At 53.6% G+C, this 16,894-nt stretch overlaps 1 protein-coding gene across 2 annotated transcripts in view; it reads left to right on the forward strand.

Moving 5' to 3' along the window:
- Positions 1–16,894, forward strand: part of Tafa5 (TAFA chemokine like family member 5) — a 219,918-nt gene that overhangs the window by 74,261 nt on the left and 128,763 nt on the right. The window contains exon 1 of one of the 2 annotated variants that reach the window (XM_004650396.2): positions 15,285–15,408. The exons of the other annotated variant lie outside the window; for it this stretch is intronic. Within the exon in view, the coding sequence (XP_004650453.1) occupies positions 15,318–15,408 (91 nt within the window). The 5' untranslated portion in view covers positions 15,285–15,317. Of the gene's footprint in view, positions 1–15,284; positions 15,409–16,894 lie in introns of those variants that run through there. 2 annotated transcript variants of the gene reach the window in all.

Below are 16,894 nucleotides of genomic sequence, written 5' to 3' on the forward strand. Positions count from 1 at the left end.
GGAGCTTCATGAGCCTCCTAAAGTACCCTAGCTTTCTTGACTCTGTGAGTCTCATTTCTCCTTCCAGGGAGGAATGTTCCAGTTCAGAAGAAATAGCTACATAACAGGGAATGGATATACACATGGAAAGATTGGTGGATAGATGGATGGATGAGTAACCAATAGATGACTGGACACAGTTGTATGTGTGGGTAGATGAATGATGGGCTGGTAGATGGACGATTGCTCTGATGGGTAAATGGATGGATTGGTGCATGGAGGGACGATGAATAGAGTGGTGGGTAGATGGTGAATAAAAGTATGCATGGATAAATGTGAGACCCAGGGGTGAGTGCATTGATGAGCGGGTAGATGACCGATGGGGGGTGGAGAGATGGATGGATGGGTATTTGACAGATGGAGTAGATTCACAGATGAATTCATGGGTTGGTAGATGGACAGTTGGGTGGGTGGATGGGCAGATGGATGACTGGATACCTGTAGGAAGCTCATGAAGGCACTCTTCTGAGGGGCATGGTCTGCCCAGGTCGACTCAGGTTTGGCCCATCCTCTCCTTGTACAGCTTCCATCAGGGTCAGAGCTCCTGAGCCTTCATTTCCTCAGAATGAGGGGCTCTTGGTCTCAAAATGTTGTGGTGAGAGCGAGTGAGAGGAGGTGTGTGGTGTGTGGACTCACCCTAGCTACCACTTCTCCTTGCCTTCCTCCCTAGTAATCTCGTATTTGGGGTCCTGCAGCCTTACAGCTCTGTGGCACATGTTCTGTTCACTGTGGTGTGAGGATTCAGAATTGCTAGTGTAAGCAAATCAAGTTCACTCTTTCCCCCTGTTGTGTAGTATTTCCCAGCATCCACCTTTCTTTATTAAAGCCTCTCTTGTCTCCAAGGCTTCATTGAGTGTGGACAGGATACTTCACTGTTGGGGGAGTATTCTGAGACCTCTAACTTCCAGATTTATGGTCCAAGTCTCCTCAGTTTGGTTACATTTTCTCAAGAAATGTACAGGAGGGCTGGAGAGATGGCTTAGCGGTTAAGCGCTTGCCTGTGAAGCCTAAGGGCCCCGATTCGAGGCTCGATTCCCCAGGACCCACGTTAGCCAGATGCACAAGGGGGAGCATGCATCTGGAGTTCGTTTGCAGTGGCTGGAGGCCCTAGCGCGCCCATTCTCTCTCTATCTGCCTCTTTCTCTCTCTGTCACTCTCAAATAAATAAATAAAAATATTTTTTTAAAAAAGAAGTGTACAGGAAACAGTTGTTTTAAAACAAAAACAAAGCTGTTTGCTTCCCTGAAGGGCAGGCTAAACTCTAACTTGCGACAAGCGTCCCATAGTTTCTTACTTGGAAAAGTTTCCCGGATTTTGTCCTCTTGCTCCCGTGGCACTAGTGGGAGGTCCCTGTGTGCACACCATGTTTGGAGGAGCACGGGCAAGCAAGTGCCATCCACAGGCCAAGTGGTTTTCTCCCAGACTCATTGAAAATGCTTTGGAAAGGCAATCCCCACTTAATCAGATGGGATCTATTAAGCTTGGCTGAAGCATGCGTTCGTGCGCACAGGGAAGATAAGGGTTCCAAGAAGAATGAAGAGAGAGTGGTCACAGGTCACAGCTAAGAGCTGCAGCAGATACTGTGGGTTTGGCTGCTTAGGGAAAGATAAGAGCAGGCAGCCCCTCCATGCCTCCTCCTGTGCTGAGCGTGGCGCAGCCAGCACTGAGGGCAGCTGTGCTCCCTGGCGGGGCTCAGGGTGATGTGTGCATGTGGCCCATAGGTCTCACCGCATGAGACTCTGGCTGAGGGAGGTGTGCTTGAGCAGGGTGATACCAGGCTTGAGGGGTGAGCAGAGGCTGGTGTAGATTCGGGAGTTGGGGTACTCCAAATAGGGATTGAGGCAGAAGGTAACTGGGCTACTATGATCATGATGGTGAAAAGACGGCTTGCTTAGTCCACCCCCCTACTTCCTGAGGGTGTCAAGTGGGTCACATGAAAAGACGGCTTGCTTAGGCCTCATCTCTACTTTCTGAGGGTGTCAAAGAGGTCATGGAAGAAATGAGAGGATAACTCCTGAGCAGGTATGCTGTCCTCACCTGTGGATTGAGCCTTCAGGTCTGCTGGTCTTGGTCTGGGCTGCCTGAGAGCAGACAGCAGCTTGACAGCATGAGAGGCACATGCCCACCCCGCCCCTGACCGGGATGGCAGTCTCCTTGTGTCTCCTTCTCCCTTTCCCCATGCTTCTTTCTGTGCTGGAGTCTGGAATGTGGCGCATCAAGGGCTGACAGCAGCTCAGAGTGAGCCCCGCTAGGGAGATCATCCTCACGGGGCTCAGAGAGCATGCCCAGCAGGAGGTTTCTGGGTGGTAGGGAGGGGCCCCACGCCACTGCTGCCTAGGGCATTCTTTGGGCCCTCCACAGTGGTGTGTGCTATCATCTCCGTGGAGGCAAGACACTGTCCTCCATGTGTGCGGAACAGAAAGGAAGGAAGAAAACATCCTTCATGCAACGGTCTTTCCTGCCCTAACCAGCATCTCTGTAATGAGTTCATTGTAAGCCTGAGGTGCCCAGTATGTGTATGACACGCAGCGTGCACACCTTCAGCCCTCGTATCCTCCCCAGCTGTGCGTCAGTGGAAGAGGGCCAGCTGTGAGAGTCAGCCTCCTGTTCTCACGATCAAGGTGAGAAGGGAACCTTCAATCCTGAACCCCACGGTGGCCTTGAAGGGGGATAGCCTGGTGTGGGGTCTGCCTCTGCTCAAGCCCTCACTGGACATTGGCACATGTACTTCCACCCTTGGGCATGACATTTTTCACTCGAGAAGTAGAAGGTGAGAACTCAAGGAGGCAATGAGATGACGCAGAGTTGGGGACAGTGAAGGGAAAGGCCATGGGCATGAGGACGCAAGTGGAGCCTCAGACTCATGCTTCTGAGATCCTGGGGACACACAGCAAAGGAACTTACTAGAGACTGCAAGACCTGTCCTAGATTTCACTGGAAAGTGATATATCGGATGGTGAGAGGGCCTGGCCGTCATGGGGCCCAGAGTAGGGAATAGGGCCAGCACCAAGAAACCTTCCCTCAGGACTGGCAATAATAACTTATAATGCACTTTGTAAGAGTTGTGTGGGCTGATGGGAGCGAGTCATGCTTGTGTTTGTAGCAACTGTTGGGCAGGATTCTGGTTGTCATCACAACTGCTGCGTCTTACGAGGTCTGTGCTGGGTGTCCTGGAGGTCTTGCTCGGCACATTCGCCCTCAGGCATTGTCACATGCTGTATAAGCCCTTCGCATCTTATGGTTTGTTGCTTGACATTTACCACACCTGCCCTGGGCCTAGGAATTTGGGGACACACTTTGGAGGTGTCCCAAAATATGGTTAAGGGACGCTTATTCCTCCTTTCCTTGGGCAGTCAAACAGAAGGGCCCCAGCCTGGCGTCTGATATGAAGCATACAGTGTTGTTCTTGCAGTGGAGTCTCCCAGTGTTTGAGGGCTCAGCCAGGGTGAACTCCGTCACTATACCTCACACTGCAACCCCCCCCCACCGCCTCATAACCTTTTGGGTTTCTCTACATTGCACATTCAAGTTGGGTTAGGCTTCCTCAGATGCAGATGTGATGCTCATTAATTGGCTATCAGGGGTGTTTCTGTCCCACCTCTGAGGAGGAGGCTGAGCCTTGCTCAGCACCTGTCTGTTCAGTGGCAGGGGACCTACATGGGAGAAGGGTGCCAGCTTCCTCCCTTCTCTTGGTAGATCTTAGTCACCCATCATGTCTCCCCCAGGATTGCTGCTGTGATCTTTGAGGCTTCTGGAAAGAGCGTCTAAGGGGAAGTGGTGTCGGGGCTGCAGCTCCTCCCTCAGGCAGGTCACAGGGCAGGTCATGTCACCGGACAGGAAGAGTTTCAGGGAGGAGAGTCCTCCCTCACCCTGCCAGATCTTAGCTGCTCAGTGTGGCTGGCCTGCTGGACCCTAACATGTCAACACCTCACTGCTGCACTGGTACAGCACCTACTTTCTCAGTGCTGGGACAAAACACCCAGTGGGCAGCAGCTTATGGAAGGAGAAGGGTTTATTTCCAGCTTAGCGTTTCCAGGAGAAATTTCACCACAGTGGGGATAGTATGGCAGGAGAAGACAATTGGGTATTAGGTTTTCACATCAGCAGGGAGGAAGTAGAAATAGAGAGCTGAGAGCATCTAAGTGAGGCTGAGCTGTATCGCCTCAAGAGCTGCCTCCCCAAGTGGCGAGCCTGTGCCTCCCGAAGGCTCCACAACCTTCCCAACAGCACCGCCCAGGATTATGTGATCAAGCACATGAAGCTCTAATAGATTTTACTTCAAGCCACTGTAGCCTGACTCCAGCCTTTTTGACTTGGGGTGTTAGTTACTTTATTCTGTGGCAAATTACCTAATAAAAGCAACTTAGGAAAGGAAAAGGGCTTATTTTGGCTCACAGTATTGAGGGCACAGTCCATCATGGTGGGGAATGTGCAGCAAGCAGTAGGAGCTCAAGACAGCTAGTTACACTGTATCTGAAGTCAGCAGAGAGCAATCAATGCTGGTACTCAGCTGGATTCCTCTGCTTTCCTTTTTTTTTTTATTTGAGAGAGACAGAGTGAGAATATGGGTGCACCAGGACCTTTAGCCGCTGTGAACAAACTCCAGACATGTGTGCCCCTTGTGGTGCGTGTGCGAAACTGTGTGCTTGTGGCATTGTGTGTCTGGCTATGTGGGGTCTGGAGATTCACACCTGAGTTCTTAGGCTTTGCAAGCAAGCACTTTCACTGCTAAGATATCTCTCTCCAGCCCCATTTTCCTTTTTGTCTTATTTATTTGTTTATTTGAGAGGAGACAGAGAGAGAAAGAGGGAGAGAGAGAATGGCTCCATCAGGGCCTCCAGCCATTGCAAACAAACTCCTTATGCATCTGGCTTATGTGGGTATTAGGGAACAAGCCTTGAACCGGGATCCTTAGGCTTCACAGGCAAGCACTTAACCTCTAAGCCATCTCGCCAGGCCCCTGTTTTCCTTTTAATTGAGTCTGTGACTTCACTGTATGGGATAGTGCCAACCACATTCAAGGTGGGTCTTCCCTACTCATTTAAATCTCTCAGGAAACACCCTGCAGACATACCCAAAGATGTGTCTCCTAGGTGACTCCAGATCACTTAAGGTGGCAGTGGAGATGAACCATCACAAGGAGGATTTAGACCTCAGAGAAGCCCCACCAGCTTTGCAGAAATGATGCATCCCAAGGTGAAGTCTTTCACTCTACCTTTTGATAAAATAAGTAAATAAAAACAATTACTGGCTTTTGAAGTTCAAGGCAATTAGGAGGACTTCCATAGATCTTAGTATTGAAGCAGTGTTTGATTTTCATGGGTCATACATGCTTGGGAGTTAGTTATGATGTGGTGCTTTTCTGCATGCAAACATTGCATAGCGATCAGATCAGATCTAGCATCTCCAGCACCTTAAACAATTATCATTTCTTTATGCTGAGCACACCCTAACCTTTCCTTCTATCTACTCTGAGATACACAGTACAGTCCCCTTATCTGAGGTTGCCTGCTTTGTTACAGCTCACCCACACCACCTGCTTCTCTGTGATTCTGAGCCTCATACCCAGCCTTCCTCCACCCCACCCCTGGCTTTCCCCATTGCGCATGAGCAGGCTTCACACTCTACCCCTATGAGGTCAACTTTACTATGTATAAAAACGTGGGTGAGGGCTGGAGAGATGGCTTAGCATTAAGCGTTTGCCTATGAAGCCTAAGGACCCCGGTTCAAGGCTCGGTTCCCCAGGTCCCATGTTAGCCAGATGCACAAGGGGGCGCACGCGTCTGGAGTTCGTTTGCAGAGGCTGGAAGCCCTGGTGCGCCCATTCTCTCTCTGTCCCTCTATCTGTTTTTCTCTCCGTGTCTGTCACTCTCAAATAAAAAATTAAAAAAAAAAAACAAAAACGTGGGTGACTCTGTGCTTGGGTTGTTTCACTTAGTACAATGTCCTCGGGTTCATTGTTTTGTCCCAGATGACAGGATTGCAGTATTTTCAAAGGAAAAATGGTACTTCATCAGCTGTATATGTATTTCTATATTATTAGTGTGCTAGCATATGAATGCTAGTGCACATGCATGCACACACACATCTTCCTTATTCCATGCAGTGTCTACGGGCTGACTCTCACTCAGCTGCTGTGACCAGTGCCACAGTGCACACAGGCCACGCCCACCTGTCTTTGGTCATGGACCCTGCGGGACAGCTGGGTCCTGCAGCAGGTTTCTTTTTAGTCTTGAGGACCCTCCGTAGTGTCCTTCATAATAGCTGCACTAATGTTCACTCCTGAAGTGAAATGCAGTATCAAAAGGCCAACCTCCTCCTGCTCACCCCCCCACAAAGCTGCTATGGGATTATGACCAGCCTGAAGGTGGAGCCAGACACATGGCAGATGAGAAAACAGAGTCTTGAAGGGATGAAAAGGCGGAACGCGACTAACAAGAGCCCATGGACTCTACCCGCAGGTGGCCCTGGTACAGCGGCTGCCTCACCCCACCATGAAGGCTGATAAGATGTGTGTTGCTATGAGGATGTCTGGGGTCACAGGAGGCTGAAGTCGCAACTCTGGCTTGTGCTCAGGGAAGACGTGGATGCCAAGTCTGCCAGCTTTCTGCCCCTGGGCTGTCACAGGCACTTGAGTGTGTCCTCTCCTCCACTTCATGCAGAGGAGTGCTGTGGATGGATGGGACCGGAGCATGGAAGCACACATCCGTGTTGTGTCCGCTGCATGGGCCAAACCCAAGGAGGATTTTATCCCACTGATGCCAACAGACATCCTTTGGAACTCAAGGCCACGAGGAAGACTCTGGTCTTTGGGGAATGTGTCTTTGGAAACATCTGGATGGCTTCCTGGAGGAGGTGTGCATGCACACACTTATGTGGACTTACCAGGGATGTTCTCACACAGAGTCCTCTACATATACAGTGCTCACAGCTCTACATATATGCACACACCTAAATGCATGTACATATAAGTACACCAGATTTTCACGCAAATAGTGTACACACATACATAAAGCACACACAGAAACGTGTGACTGTGCATACCTGTAGATGTATATGTATGCATGCATATATATGTATGGACATGTGATACATAACTTGCTTGTAAGTATGCATGTGTGCACACATACACACATCCATATGTGTCCTGACATCTGCAGCTGGGACACTTATCTGGCTTGCTGATGCTGAGCAGTGTGGACCCGTGGACCTGGCAGGAGTGGCTCCCGTCCCAAAGCCCCCAAGGTCCTCGCAACTGGAACACTGTCTGTGTGCAGCCATCAAGAGTTCCAGGCTGGAGAGATGGATTAGTGGTTAAGGTGCTTACCTGAGAAGCCTGAGGACCCATGATCGGCTCCCCAGATCGCACTTAAACCAGACACACAAGCTGATGCATGAGCACAAAGTGGCACACACAGCTGGTGGGCTGTTGCACTGGCCAGAGGCCCTGGTGCACCAGTATTCCCTCTCGCTTTGTCTCCTCCCCCCCCCCCCATAAGAGTTCTCCCTGCCTGGCTCCAGCGCCTCTTTCTTCTCCATAGTCACCTCTGCTCCCCCAGCACTCACTGCTAACTTGTGTGAAATGAGTCTGCACAGTTACGTCTCGTGAAGTTCTCGGGTATGGGAAGCACTTTGAATTCTCCATACCACAGAGTCAGGGAGCTCCTCGTGCCTCTGAGAATACTCCAGTCCCCAAAGAGTACTGCAGGGACAGTGCTGGGGGTACTAAAGCAGACCTCTGAGGCTCAAGCACACTAGCACCTGTGGGAACTGGGGGGGGGGGGAGGGACAAACCTGTGTTTGCTTTAGTGTGTGAGTGTAGTGGGTATATAGGATGGTGCGGCTCTCCTCATTTCCCAGGTTTCGCCATCCTGCACTGGTAGCTCAGCTTTCTGCCTCTACCAGGAGTGCCCCACCCCAAGACCAAACTAGGCCTCCTCAGCGCACAGCAGAGGTCCTCCGAATCTCCAGAGAACCTGGCCTGCATCTTCTCAGTTGAGGAGAAGCCACCAAGTTTCTCACACTCCTGCAAAACCACCTCCTACGTTTCCAGTGTTTAGGGGTCTCCATGGACTCTCACCCACCCAGGACCTCCAGCTCTGGGAGGGGCTTAGTGTACACTGTGGGTTGAATGAGCTGGCCCAACCTTACCTTGCACCTGCCAGGGCATGGGTGGGTTTCATTTTCCCATTGAAGCTTTCTTGCTGTGGGCACTGCCTCATCCCTCCTCTGGACCCTCAGCTGCTCCAAATCTCTCTGGCTGTGTTCATGGCTGGCCCCATAGGACCAGCCTAGACCCTTTCTCTTCTTACCCGCTCTCCCCTGGTTCTCTGTCCAGCCTGACTGTTCAAACCATGTCCATACAGATGTGCCCACACATTCAGCCCCAGACCTAACATGCCACCACCCCCTACCTCCCCTCTGAAACCAGGTTGCAGCTCAGCCCCTGGCTCAACATCCCACTTGACTTCCAGCATGTCAGGAAACAGGGCTGCCTCCTTGCTCCAACACCTTCCCTGCATACTCCAGCATCTCCCCTCTCTGCAGAGGCTTCTGAAAGCTTGTTGGCTGGGCTTCAGATCCTGTCCATCTAGAGTCAGCTAACTCTGCCATCACAGGCCCCAGGGAGGCCTCTGTTCCTTCCTTTAAGGACAGACTCTCCTCTCCTTCCCTCCCCATCCCAGGGACCCGCAGGGCCAGGTTGTCTGCCACTGACTGAGTTGACTCTGAGGGAGCATAAGGGTGTTGTACTGGCAGCTGCCACCAGCCCAGGTAGTCCAGTCAGGCTGGCACTTGGGACACAATATCTGCTCACCCATCCTGGCCAAGTTGCCCAGCTTTCTTCCTTCTCCCTTCATTCTCAGCGTGGATCCATTGAACTGTGATAGAGCCTCAGGATGTCCTGGTGCCTCCGCTCTGTGACCTCAGGTTAGCTTGTCTGGCTATGAACTTGGAGGCTACCAGGAACACAAGGTGTCTGTGTCAGTGCCCAAGGCTCACACCTTTTTTACTGTCACATGGAGTCCAGCTGGGCACTGTGGTGATTTGCCACAGCTGTGCGGTGCACTTTGCCCATGGGTCAAGGTCAGCGGCTTGATTGTGAAGGCTGTAGGTGCTCACGCACATTCCAGCTGTGCCATGACAATCTTTACTCTCCTAATAATACGTGCACCACTTACTCTCTTCGGTGAGTGATGAGTGTTACACTGTCTGGATGTGACACGATTTAGGTGCATTATTTCTGTGAATCTAAGTTTTTTCAAATCACAGAGCAGCGCTCCAGGCTCTTGGTAAAAACAAAAGAGAAACAGTGAAAGCTTGAGATGAAAAGGAAGAGCCTGCACCTGCCTTCCCGTACTCTGACCTTTCCTTTTGGGGCAGAATGGCTAATCTTACTTTCCCACCCTTTTGATATTTTCTCCTTTTTTTCCCATACACATGGTGATATTTTCTGCAATACAGTCATTTACTATGTGATTTATCCCTTCTTGTCCATACCTCCTAACTTCCCATTCAGAACAGAAAAGGAAACATGAGCCCCAGCCTCTCCTTTTCTAACCTACTTTCCTTGTTTTAGTCATTCATCCATATATAAAATATTCTTAATTAAAACACATACTTAGGTTTTGTTACTCTTTCCCCCTCCTCGACCCCGTCTAGCTGCTCCCCTGCCTTGATTTCACGTCTCCCGCGTTCCCTCTTTGACTGTCCTACCACTTGAGATTCGCACCTTCGCTACCCTTCTCCCTGGAAGCCTTCTTTCCCCTCGTTGTCTAGCCTCCTGCCTTCTGTGTGCTGTGCGGCCACACTCACACCAGCACACACTCACAAGGCTCTGCGTTAGCAGCATGACGGGCTCGTCGTTCTGGGCCTGGGGTACTTCACTTCATATAAGGCTTTCCAGTTCTACCCATTTGCCAGCAAATTTCATTTTATTGCAACTAAGTAGAATTTTGTTATATATATATATATATATATATATATATATATATATATATATATATACACATACATACATATAAGTGTGTGTGTATGCATATATCTATATATATAGCAAAATATATCACATTTCATTATCTATATGTATATTTAACAATCAGAATTTAGGACATTATGCCTAGCTTACTGATATAATCTTCTGAGTTCTATGTCATGTTGATTTTCAGGCTTGACTAGGAAGAGAGAGCATCACAGTGCTCCTCCATACATGTTCTTACGATAGAACACATGAGTGACTAGAACATGGTGAACAAGACAAGCTGGTTTACTGTAGAGATTTTGCAAATCGCTGGAGAGCCTTGCCAGCTTCAGAGCCCAGTGTGCCTTTAGATATAGCCCTTACTATTCTTTATTCCTCAAAAGTCACATGACTACCTTTTCTTCCAGTCCTCTGTGCTGAAGCCTCAGTTCTGGGGGGGTGTGGTGGGAACTGTGCTCAGGCACCCTCAGTGGTGAACTTCGCGGTCAGAATGACTTATGCAGCTCACTGGGTGCTGCGTCTCTCTCCACTGTCACCCTCTGCTCTGCTGTCAAGGGGAAACCTTCCATCATTGTTGAGCCAGAGCCCATTGTCACTTTACCTGCTACTTGCTGGAACAGAATTCCCTGGTGCCTTTTATTTTGCAGAGTCTCACGAAGTTCTAGGACTTCTTTGAGATTGTGGCAATTTCAAATTCCATTTGAACTTGTGTCCTTGATTGTGTTTTCATAGCTTCTCCCGTTTGTTCCCGCTCTCTCCTGGGGAATTTCTCATCAGGTAGAGCTGGATGCCAGGCTGCACGGTCCTCATTGCAGCATCTTGACCTTTCCCTCGGTCTCTCTGTGAGCTCGCCCCTCAGAGACGTCCTCTCCCCGACTGCATTTTCCACACGCGGCTTCTGTTTCTGCCATTTTACCACATGGGCACCACTATATCTTTCAATGTGCTGCTGCTAGTTTTCTTTGATGGGCCAGTGTTCTCCCAAAGAACTTCCTGAATATGCTACTATTTAGGATTATTATGGTTATTTTACTGTTCCCTGGATTTCTTTGGTCCTCTGAGAGTCAGGCATGAAATGTTCATATCGTAGGTCTTTTTTCTTTGTCCTACCCTGGCTTTTTGCAGACACTAAGTGAGTCTTCTCGCCAAGTCCTGCTGCATGGGAGTGGAGAGAAGGGCCTACAGTAAGTGGTCACTAGGAAGTGGCATGTCAGTGTGCAGTGACTGATCATCACACAGGAACTGATCCGGGCATAACACCTGGCCAGCACACAGTGAGTGGTCATTATGGTGACTGGTCATTTTGCAGTAAGTGGTGTGCAGTAAGTGGTCATTGCATGGGAACTGGTCAGTGTGTTGTAACTGGTCAGGGTGTAGCACCTGGTCAGTAGGTCACACGATCTCTGCTGCCCTTGTTCTGGTGGGCTTCTTACTTGCCTGTATTCTCTGGAAGTGGGCACAGAGCTGATGGGCAAGAGCCCTGCCAGGATGGGGTGGCCTGGTACATGTCACTCCTGGAGTGCTGCCCCTTCACTCTGCTCTACTCTGGTTCTTTCTACTTCTCTGACTTTCTCATGAGGGCAAGAGTCATGGCACAATTTGCTATCTGCTGAAGTCTGTGGAACCCATCTCAGGATAATAAAAAAAAATAAATAAAACAGAAGATTACCAAGAAAACCAATTATATTAAATGCAGTTATCAAATGTTAAAAAAAAACCTACTTTGATATGGGAACATGTTTGCTTCTTTATTAAAGCATTTCATAAAGACTAGCAGTGAGACGACTGTAATTTGAAGCCATGGTGAACATAAGAAATACTGAGATTTCCATAACAGCCATAACATGATATGAAAATACCTGTGATTTCTGTTGGTGACAAAGTCACAATTACAGCTAAACTATTGTGTTTACTGCCCACATGCCTAATTGAAGACACGTGCATTTTGGCTAGAGATGTGTGAAATAAAATGTACAAAAATTCTCTGTCTGGGCTCCCATGCCTCTCTGCCACCATCCCAGGGCAGAGAGCCCATCTCTGTGGACCGCGGGCTCTGGCCTTAGCTAGATATACTAGTGGCAGCAGTCACCGGGGAAGAGGAGCAGCACACACATGCCCAAGACCTTGGGTACATAGCTCAGTTCTTGGACTGTGTGCCCTTCCACTGGCAGGTCGACCTGGGCACCTGGATGGTGCTTCACCCTTTGGTAACCCAGTGTTGTCTCAGGAGGAAGTAGGCATCCTTCTAGTGTCCCTTTCTGTCACCCACCCTGGGACACCCTCTCTGGCTTTCCAGCTGTCTGTCTTCATTCTCAGCACTGTCATAGTTTGAGATTTTTGAAGGGTGTTTTCCAGTATGTTCACCGACCAGGCCCCCTGCGTCCCCCCCGAGCCCTGTGCTCGTTCCTCTCCTGGGTGAGTGGATGTGCCGCCATCTTGCGCTGAAGGCTCAGTGTTCCGCCACCAGTGCGCTCATTGGCTCTCACAGTGAACCGGCTCTTTGGGGTTCTAGGCAGGGTTCTCTCCTTTCATCTACTGTTTAAGGGCCACGGCTCTGCTGCCCACCCTTCCTAACTGGAGATCTTGGCACTTGGGGAGTATGCTTTTGATTCTTAACAACTGGGCATACAAATCTCACATGATGGATATAAATTGGGGGGGGGGGCAAGCCTCTTTTCAAGAACTTTCCTTCAAATTCAGTTTACAGAGACACCCTTCAAATAGTTGTTTTTTAGCGTTTGCGTAAATGAATTTAAACCATTTAAGATTATGATTTCAAATAATGTGTGCCTGATTGGGGACAAGGCAAATGTCAGGGCTGGGCCTTCTCTCCTGATTGAGGTCCCTCTGCAGCCACACCTTGTGCATTTGCAATGGCACCACAGGGCCCAGAGCCTGCTGATGTGGACACTGTGCTTCAGGTGAGACGGAGGCCAGCGACCTTGGTGGAGGTCAGGTTTTACATGCTTCGCCAGGCAGGATCCTGAGGCTGCTGCATCCGTGGCTTTGCTGGAAAATGTCTAGGGGTGCAGAGGGGATTGAATCGGTTACTCATGGAGTCTGAAGAGGGCTGTGCAGGGGAGGACACTCCGTTCCTCCCAGGGCAGGTCCCATGTTGTCCCCTAGTTGCTTGGCTAGTGTGAGGCAGGGCTCTACTGCAGGTGGGGAGACTCTGGCCCTCCTCTCCTAGCTGTCTTTGTGGTGGGGGAAGGGTGACTGATGGTAGTCAGAAGTGAAAAATTGCTTTGCATCAGGCTCAGAAAATCAGGTGTGGGCACAGTGGAGTCTGGCCAGGCAGACAGCGTAGAGCTTGTGGGCTAGTCCTGGCTCTGTCCTTGAGTGCCAGGTGATCTGCCTACAGGACTCAGTTTCCCCAAATGTATGCACACTGAGAAGTCTGATCTATCTGACCTCTAAGAGCCCTTCAGTTCTGGCCTCTTACTACCTGTCACATCCGCGATTGGGCAGGGAGGGAACAGTGTCTCTGTGAAGCAGGTAGGCCACAGACTGCTGGCTGTCCTCACCCACTCGACACATGCCAGACACAGGACTGGTTCATACCCAAAGCACTGAGCTGGACATTTAAAAACCAATTCACGCCAACATGCTATGAGGCCAATCATGCTGGTCCTGGTGCTGCTTTTATTGGGGGGGACCCTCTGAATGGAGGGAAAGCCCTGTCTCCTGCACTGGGCTATCAGGGTGGGGATGATAACTGACCAGAAGCAAATTCTTGCTCTTCCTCTAGAGGAATAGAGGCAGCAACAGGGAAATATCTGTTAGCTCGTGGGGCCGTGGGGGGTCCACAGTGTGCTGGCCGCTCCACAGCTGGCTGGAGGATGGCACACAGCAGGTCCAGGAAGTGATGTGGAGGGGTGGTATGCATCTGGTCAGCTGCATTCTTTCCAGAGCCTTTGGAACCTCTCCCGAGAGCACCCAGCTCTGAATCGGTCCAGTGGCTGGAGAGTCCCAGACAGTAGCCTCACCTTGCCCTGATTTCTTCTCTGGTGGAGGGGGCGCTTTGGGGTCCAAGGCGGCGGAGGGCTGGGCAAGCTTCGCTTGCTTAAGACACCAGCGCAGCCCGCTCTGCAGTGAGGCCCCTGGGCACCTAGGTGGAGCCCGACCCGCAGTTTTCGGCTGGACCAGCCCCGCCTGACCCGCCGGCGCGCCAGGCGGGGGCGCTGCAGGGCGGCAGGGGGTCCCCGGGGTCCCCTCCGCGGCCCAGTGCGCATCGGCAGCTCCGCGGGCCGGGCGGAGCGCAGACGGCGGCGGGTCGCGGGCCGAGTCCTGGGCAGTGCGGCCTTACGGGGCCGGCGGAGACCCGCGTCCCCCTCCCGCCGCCTCTCACAAGGGGCCGAACCGAGCCTACTGGAGCGGCGGGCGGGCGCGCGCACCGGGACCGGAGAGGCATCGTCCCGCGGGCGGCGAGGCGCGCGGCATCGCCGGCCCCACCTGTCGGCTCGGCCACCACCGGCATCGCGGCGGGGCGACCGGCGAAGGCGCCCGGGCCGGCCTTGGCTGCGGAGGCGCGGGCTCAGGGAAGCGCGGAGGCCGGCACTGTCCGAGGTCGGGGAGGACCGGACCGGCAGCTTCGGGCCGCGCAAGTTGGATCGCGGCGGGCTCGGCCGGGCGGTGCGGACCCGGGCCGCGGCGATGTTGCGGCGGCCCCGCGCACGGCGCGCAGCCCCGGCTCCGAGCCTGGCCCGCCGCGGCGGCGGTGGCGGCGGCGACGACGCAGCGGCCCCCTGAGCCCCGGCCGGAGCGAGCGCGGGCGGCGGCGGCGGCGCGGGAGCAGGCGGCGGGAGAGCCGGGAAGGCGACGCCGAGCGGCGGCGGGGGGCGGCAGGCGGAGGGCCGGGGCTGCGAGCCCGCTCGCCCGGCCGGCCGTTGCGCAATCCGCGGCCCGCCGTCCGGGCCCTGCTGGCGGCGCGGCTCCGGGGGCGGCGGCGGCGGGGCTGATTCATGGGGCCGCGGCGGCCGCCTCCCCGCGCTCGGGTCCCCGGAGCCCCGCAGCCCGCGATGGTGGCCGAGTGGCCGGAGCGGCGGCCGCCGCGGCCCGAGACTTTCCGCTAACCTCCCCCGCCCCTCCGCGGCGCCCTCCCCGCCCGTCCCCTCCCCCGCCCGAGAAGACACACGTCGCCTCCCGGAGCGGCGCCTCCAGTCGCGGCGGAGCGCGGCGTTGGCGGCGGATGGAGGGCGCGAGCGGGCGGCCGCGGCGGCTGCACCCGGAGGGGCGCTGATGCGGCGCCCGCACCTTCGCTGCGCGACTTCGGGGGCGTCGGCCGAGTTGGCACTCCGCGATGCAGCTCCTGAAGGCGCTCTGGGCACTCGCAGGGGCCGCGCTCTGCTGCTTCCTCGTCCTGGTCATCCACGCGCAGTTCCTCAAAGAAGGTAATTGTCGCCCGGCCGCCCGCCGTCCCCGCACTGCCGGCGGCTCACCACGGCCCGGCTTCCCACCGCGGCTTCCAGCACCTTCCGCCCATGCCGCCCGCGTTGGGCCGAGGCTCAGCGAGCGCCACTGCGGGGCCCGGTCGGCCGGGGGCGCGAACCTTCCTGGAGCCTGGCGCGGATTCCGCCGCCCCGCTCCCAGGAGGGTTCCGGGTAGCAGGAGAGGGCGCGCTTGAGGCTGGGAACACAGGGGCTATGCTCTGGCTTTGGTACCTCCCCTGTTGCACCCTAGCCCTGGCTGGAGACAAGGCTGCCTTTCCCATCCCCTGCCCCGCATTGCTCGGTGGCAGTGGCGCTGCCCGCTTGCTGTCGACCCTCGGTAGATGGCACCAGCGCTCCACTTGGGCTGCCAGCTTGGGGCAGGAGCTGAGCTGGCCTGAGCCCAGTGGTTTGAGGACTCAAAGGTGTAGAGCTGAGGCTTGCCATGCACCCGCATCCCATGTCCTGTGCCACCTTCCAGGGTGGGCCGGAAACCGACTGGGTCAGGCTAGAGCAGCAAAGCTGTTCACCACCAGTCTGCCCAGGCTGGCTTCAAGTTCCTGTCCCCTGCACTCCTGTCCCCTCTAGGTTTCAGGGTTGTATGGCAGTTCTTGTGATGTTGTTGTTGTGACAATGTTTGGACCTTTGTGGTCGGAGTGGCCCACTTGCATCAGCCCTGGGGACTCAGCCCTTGGCCTTTGGTTGGGGTGCACTGAACACTGTGGGTACAGCCTCACAAAAACTTCCGGGCCTCTGGTAGGTCCTCTTGCTCTCCTGGTCTTGGTGGCTCTGGGCTCAGCCTGCCCTGTGTGCTTAGAAGGGCAGGAAAGGAGGGCCTGGCTTCCCACCGAGGCACCCGCTGCCTGTGGTTGGCTGCCATCCTTGTTTGCAGGCCCTGCTAGCGCTGTTCCCCCAAAGGCAGCTGGAATGCTAAGCCCCGGAGAGAGCTGGTGTGGCTTGGGAATGAGATTGTGCTCATTAGCTCCAGGTTCCCAGGGAGGAAGGTCTGCCACGTTCCTCAGCTTCCCTGCTTAATTAGTGAGCTGCTGGGCAGTGGAGGTCCCCTGGGGCAGTGGGAGCCCCCTTGGCCCGCTGTGCATTGTCCTCCCTTGATTTGGGATCCTGACAGCCAGGAGCAGAGGAGAAAGCCCTGGGAAGGGAAGGATTCCTCTGGCTTTGCTCAGGCTGGTGGAGCCTGCTCAGCCAGGACTCTGGGGCCCTGCGCAGAGCTGCCGACTAACGTGGTTGGAAGGCCCACTTTACAAGTGTTTCTGCCATGGGGTACCCTGCAGTTGGGATGGGAGTCATTTCCTCCCGGCATGTGCCCAGAGTACTGTCCTTAGCTGGTATTCACTGCTAGGCGGCTGTTGGAATCCATCACATAGGATGCCCAGACATCAAGTGATGGGTCCCTGTGCTTCAGGACCTTGCTTGGGCCGCAAGTCCTCTA

Source organism: Jaculus jaculus, chromosome 6 (genome assembly GCF_020740685.1).
Source record: "Jaculus jaculus isolate mJacJac1 chromosome 6, mJacJac1.mat.Y.cur, whole genome shotgun sequence".
Classification (NCBI taxonomy): domain Eukaryota; kingdom Metazoa; phylum Chordata; class Mammalia; order Rodentia; family Dipodidae; genus Jaculus; species Jaculus jaculus.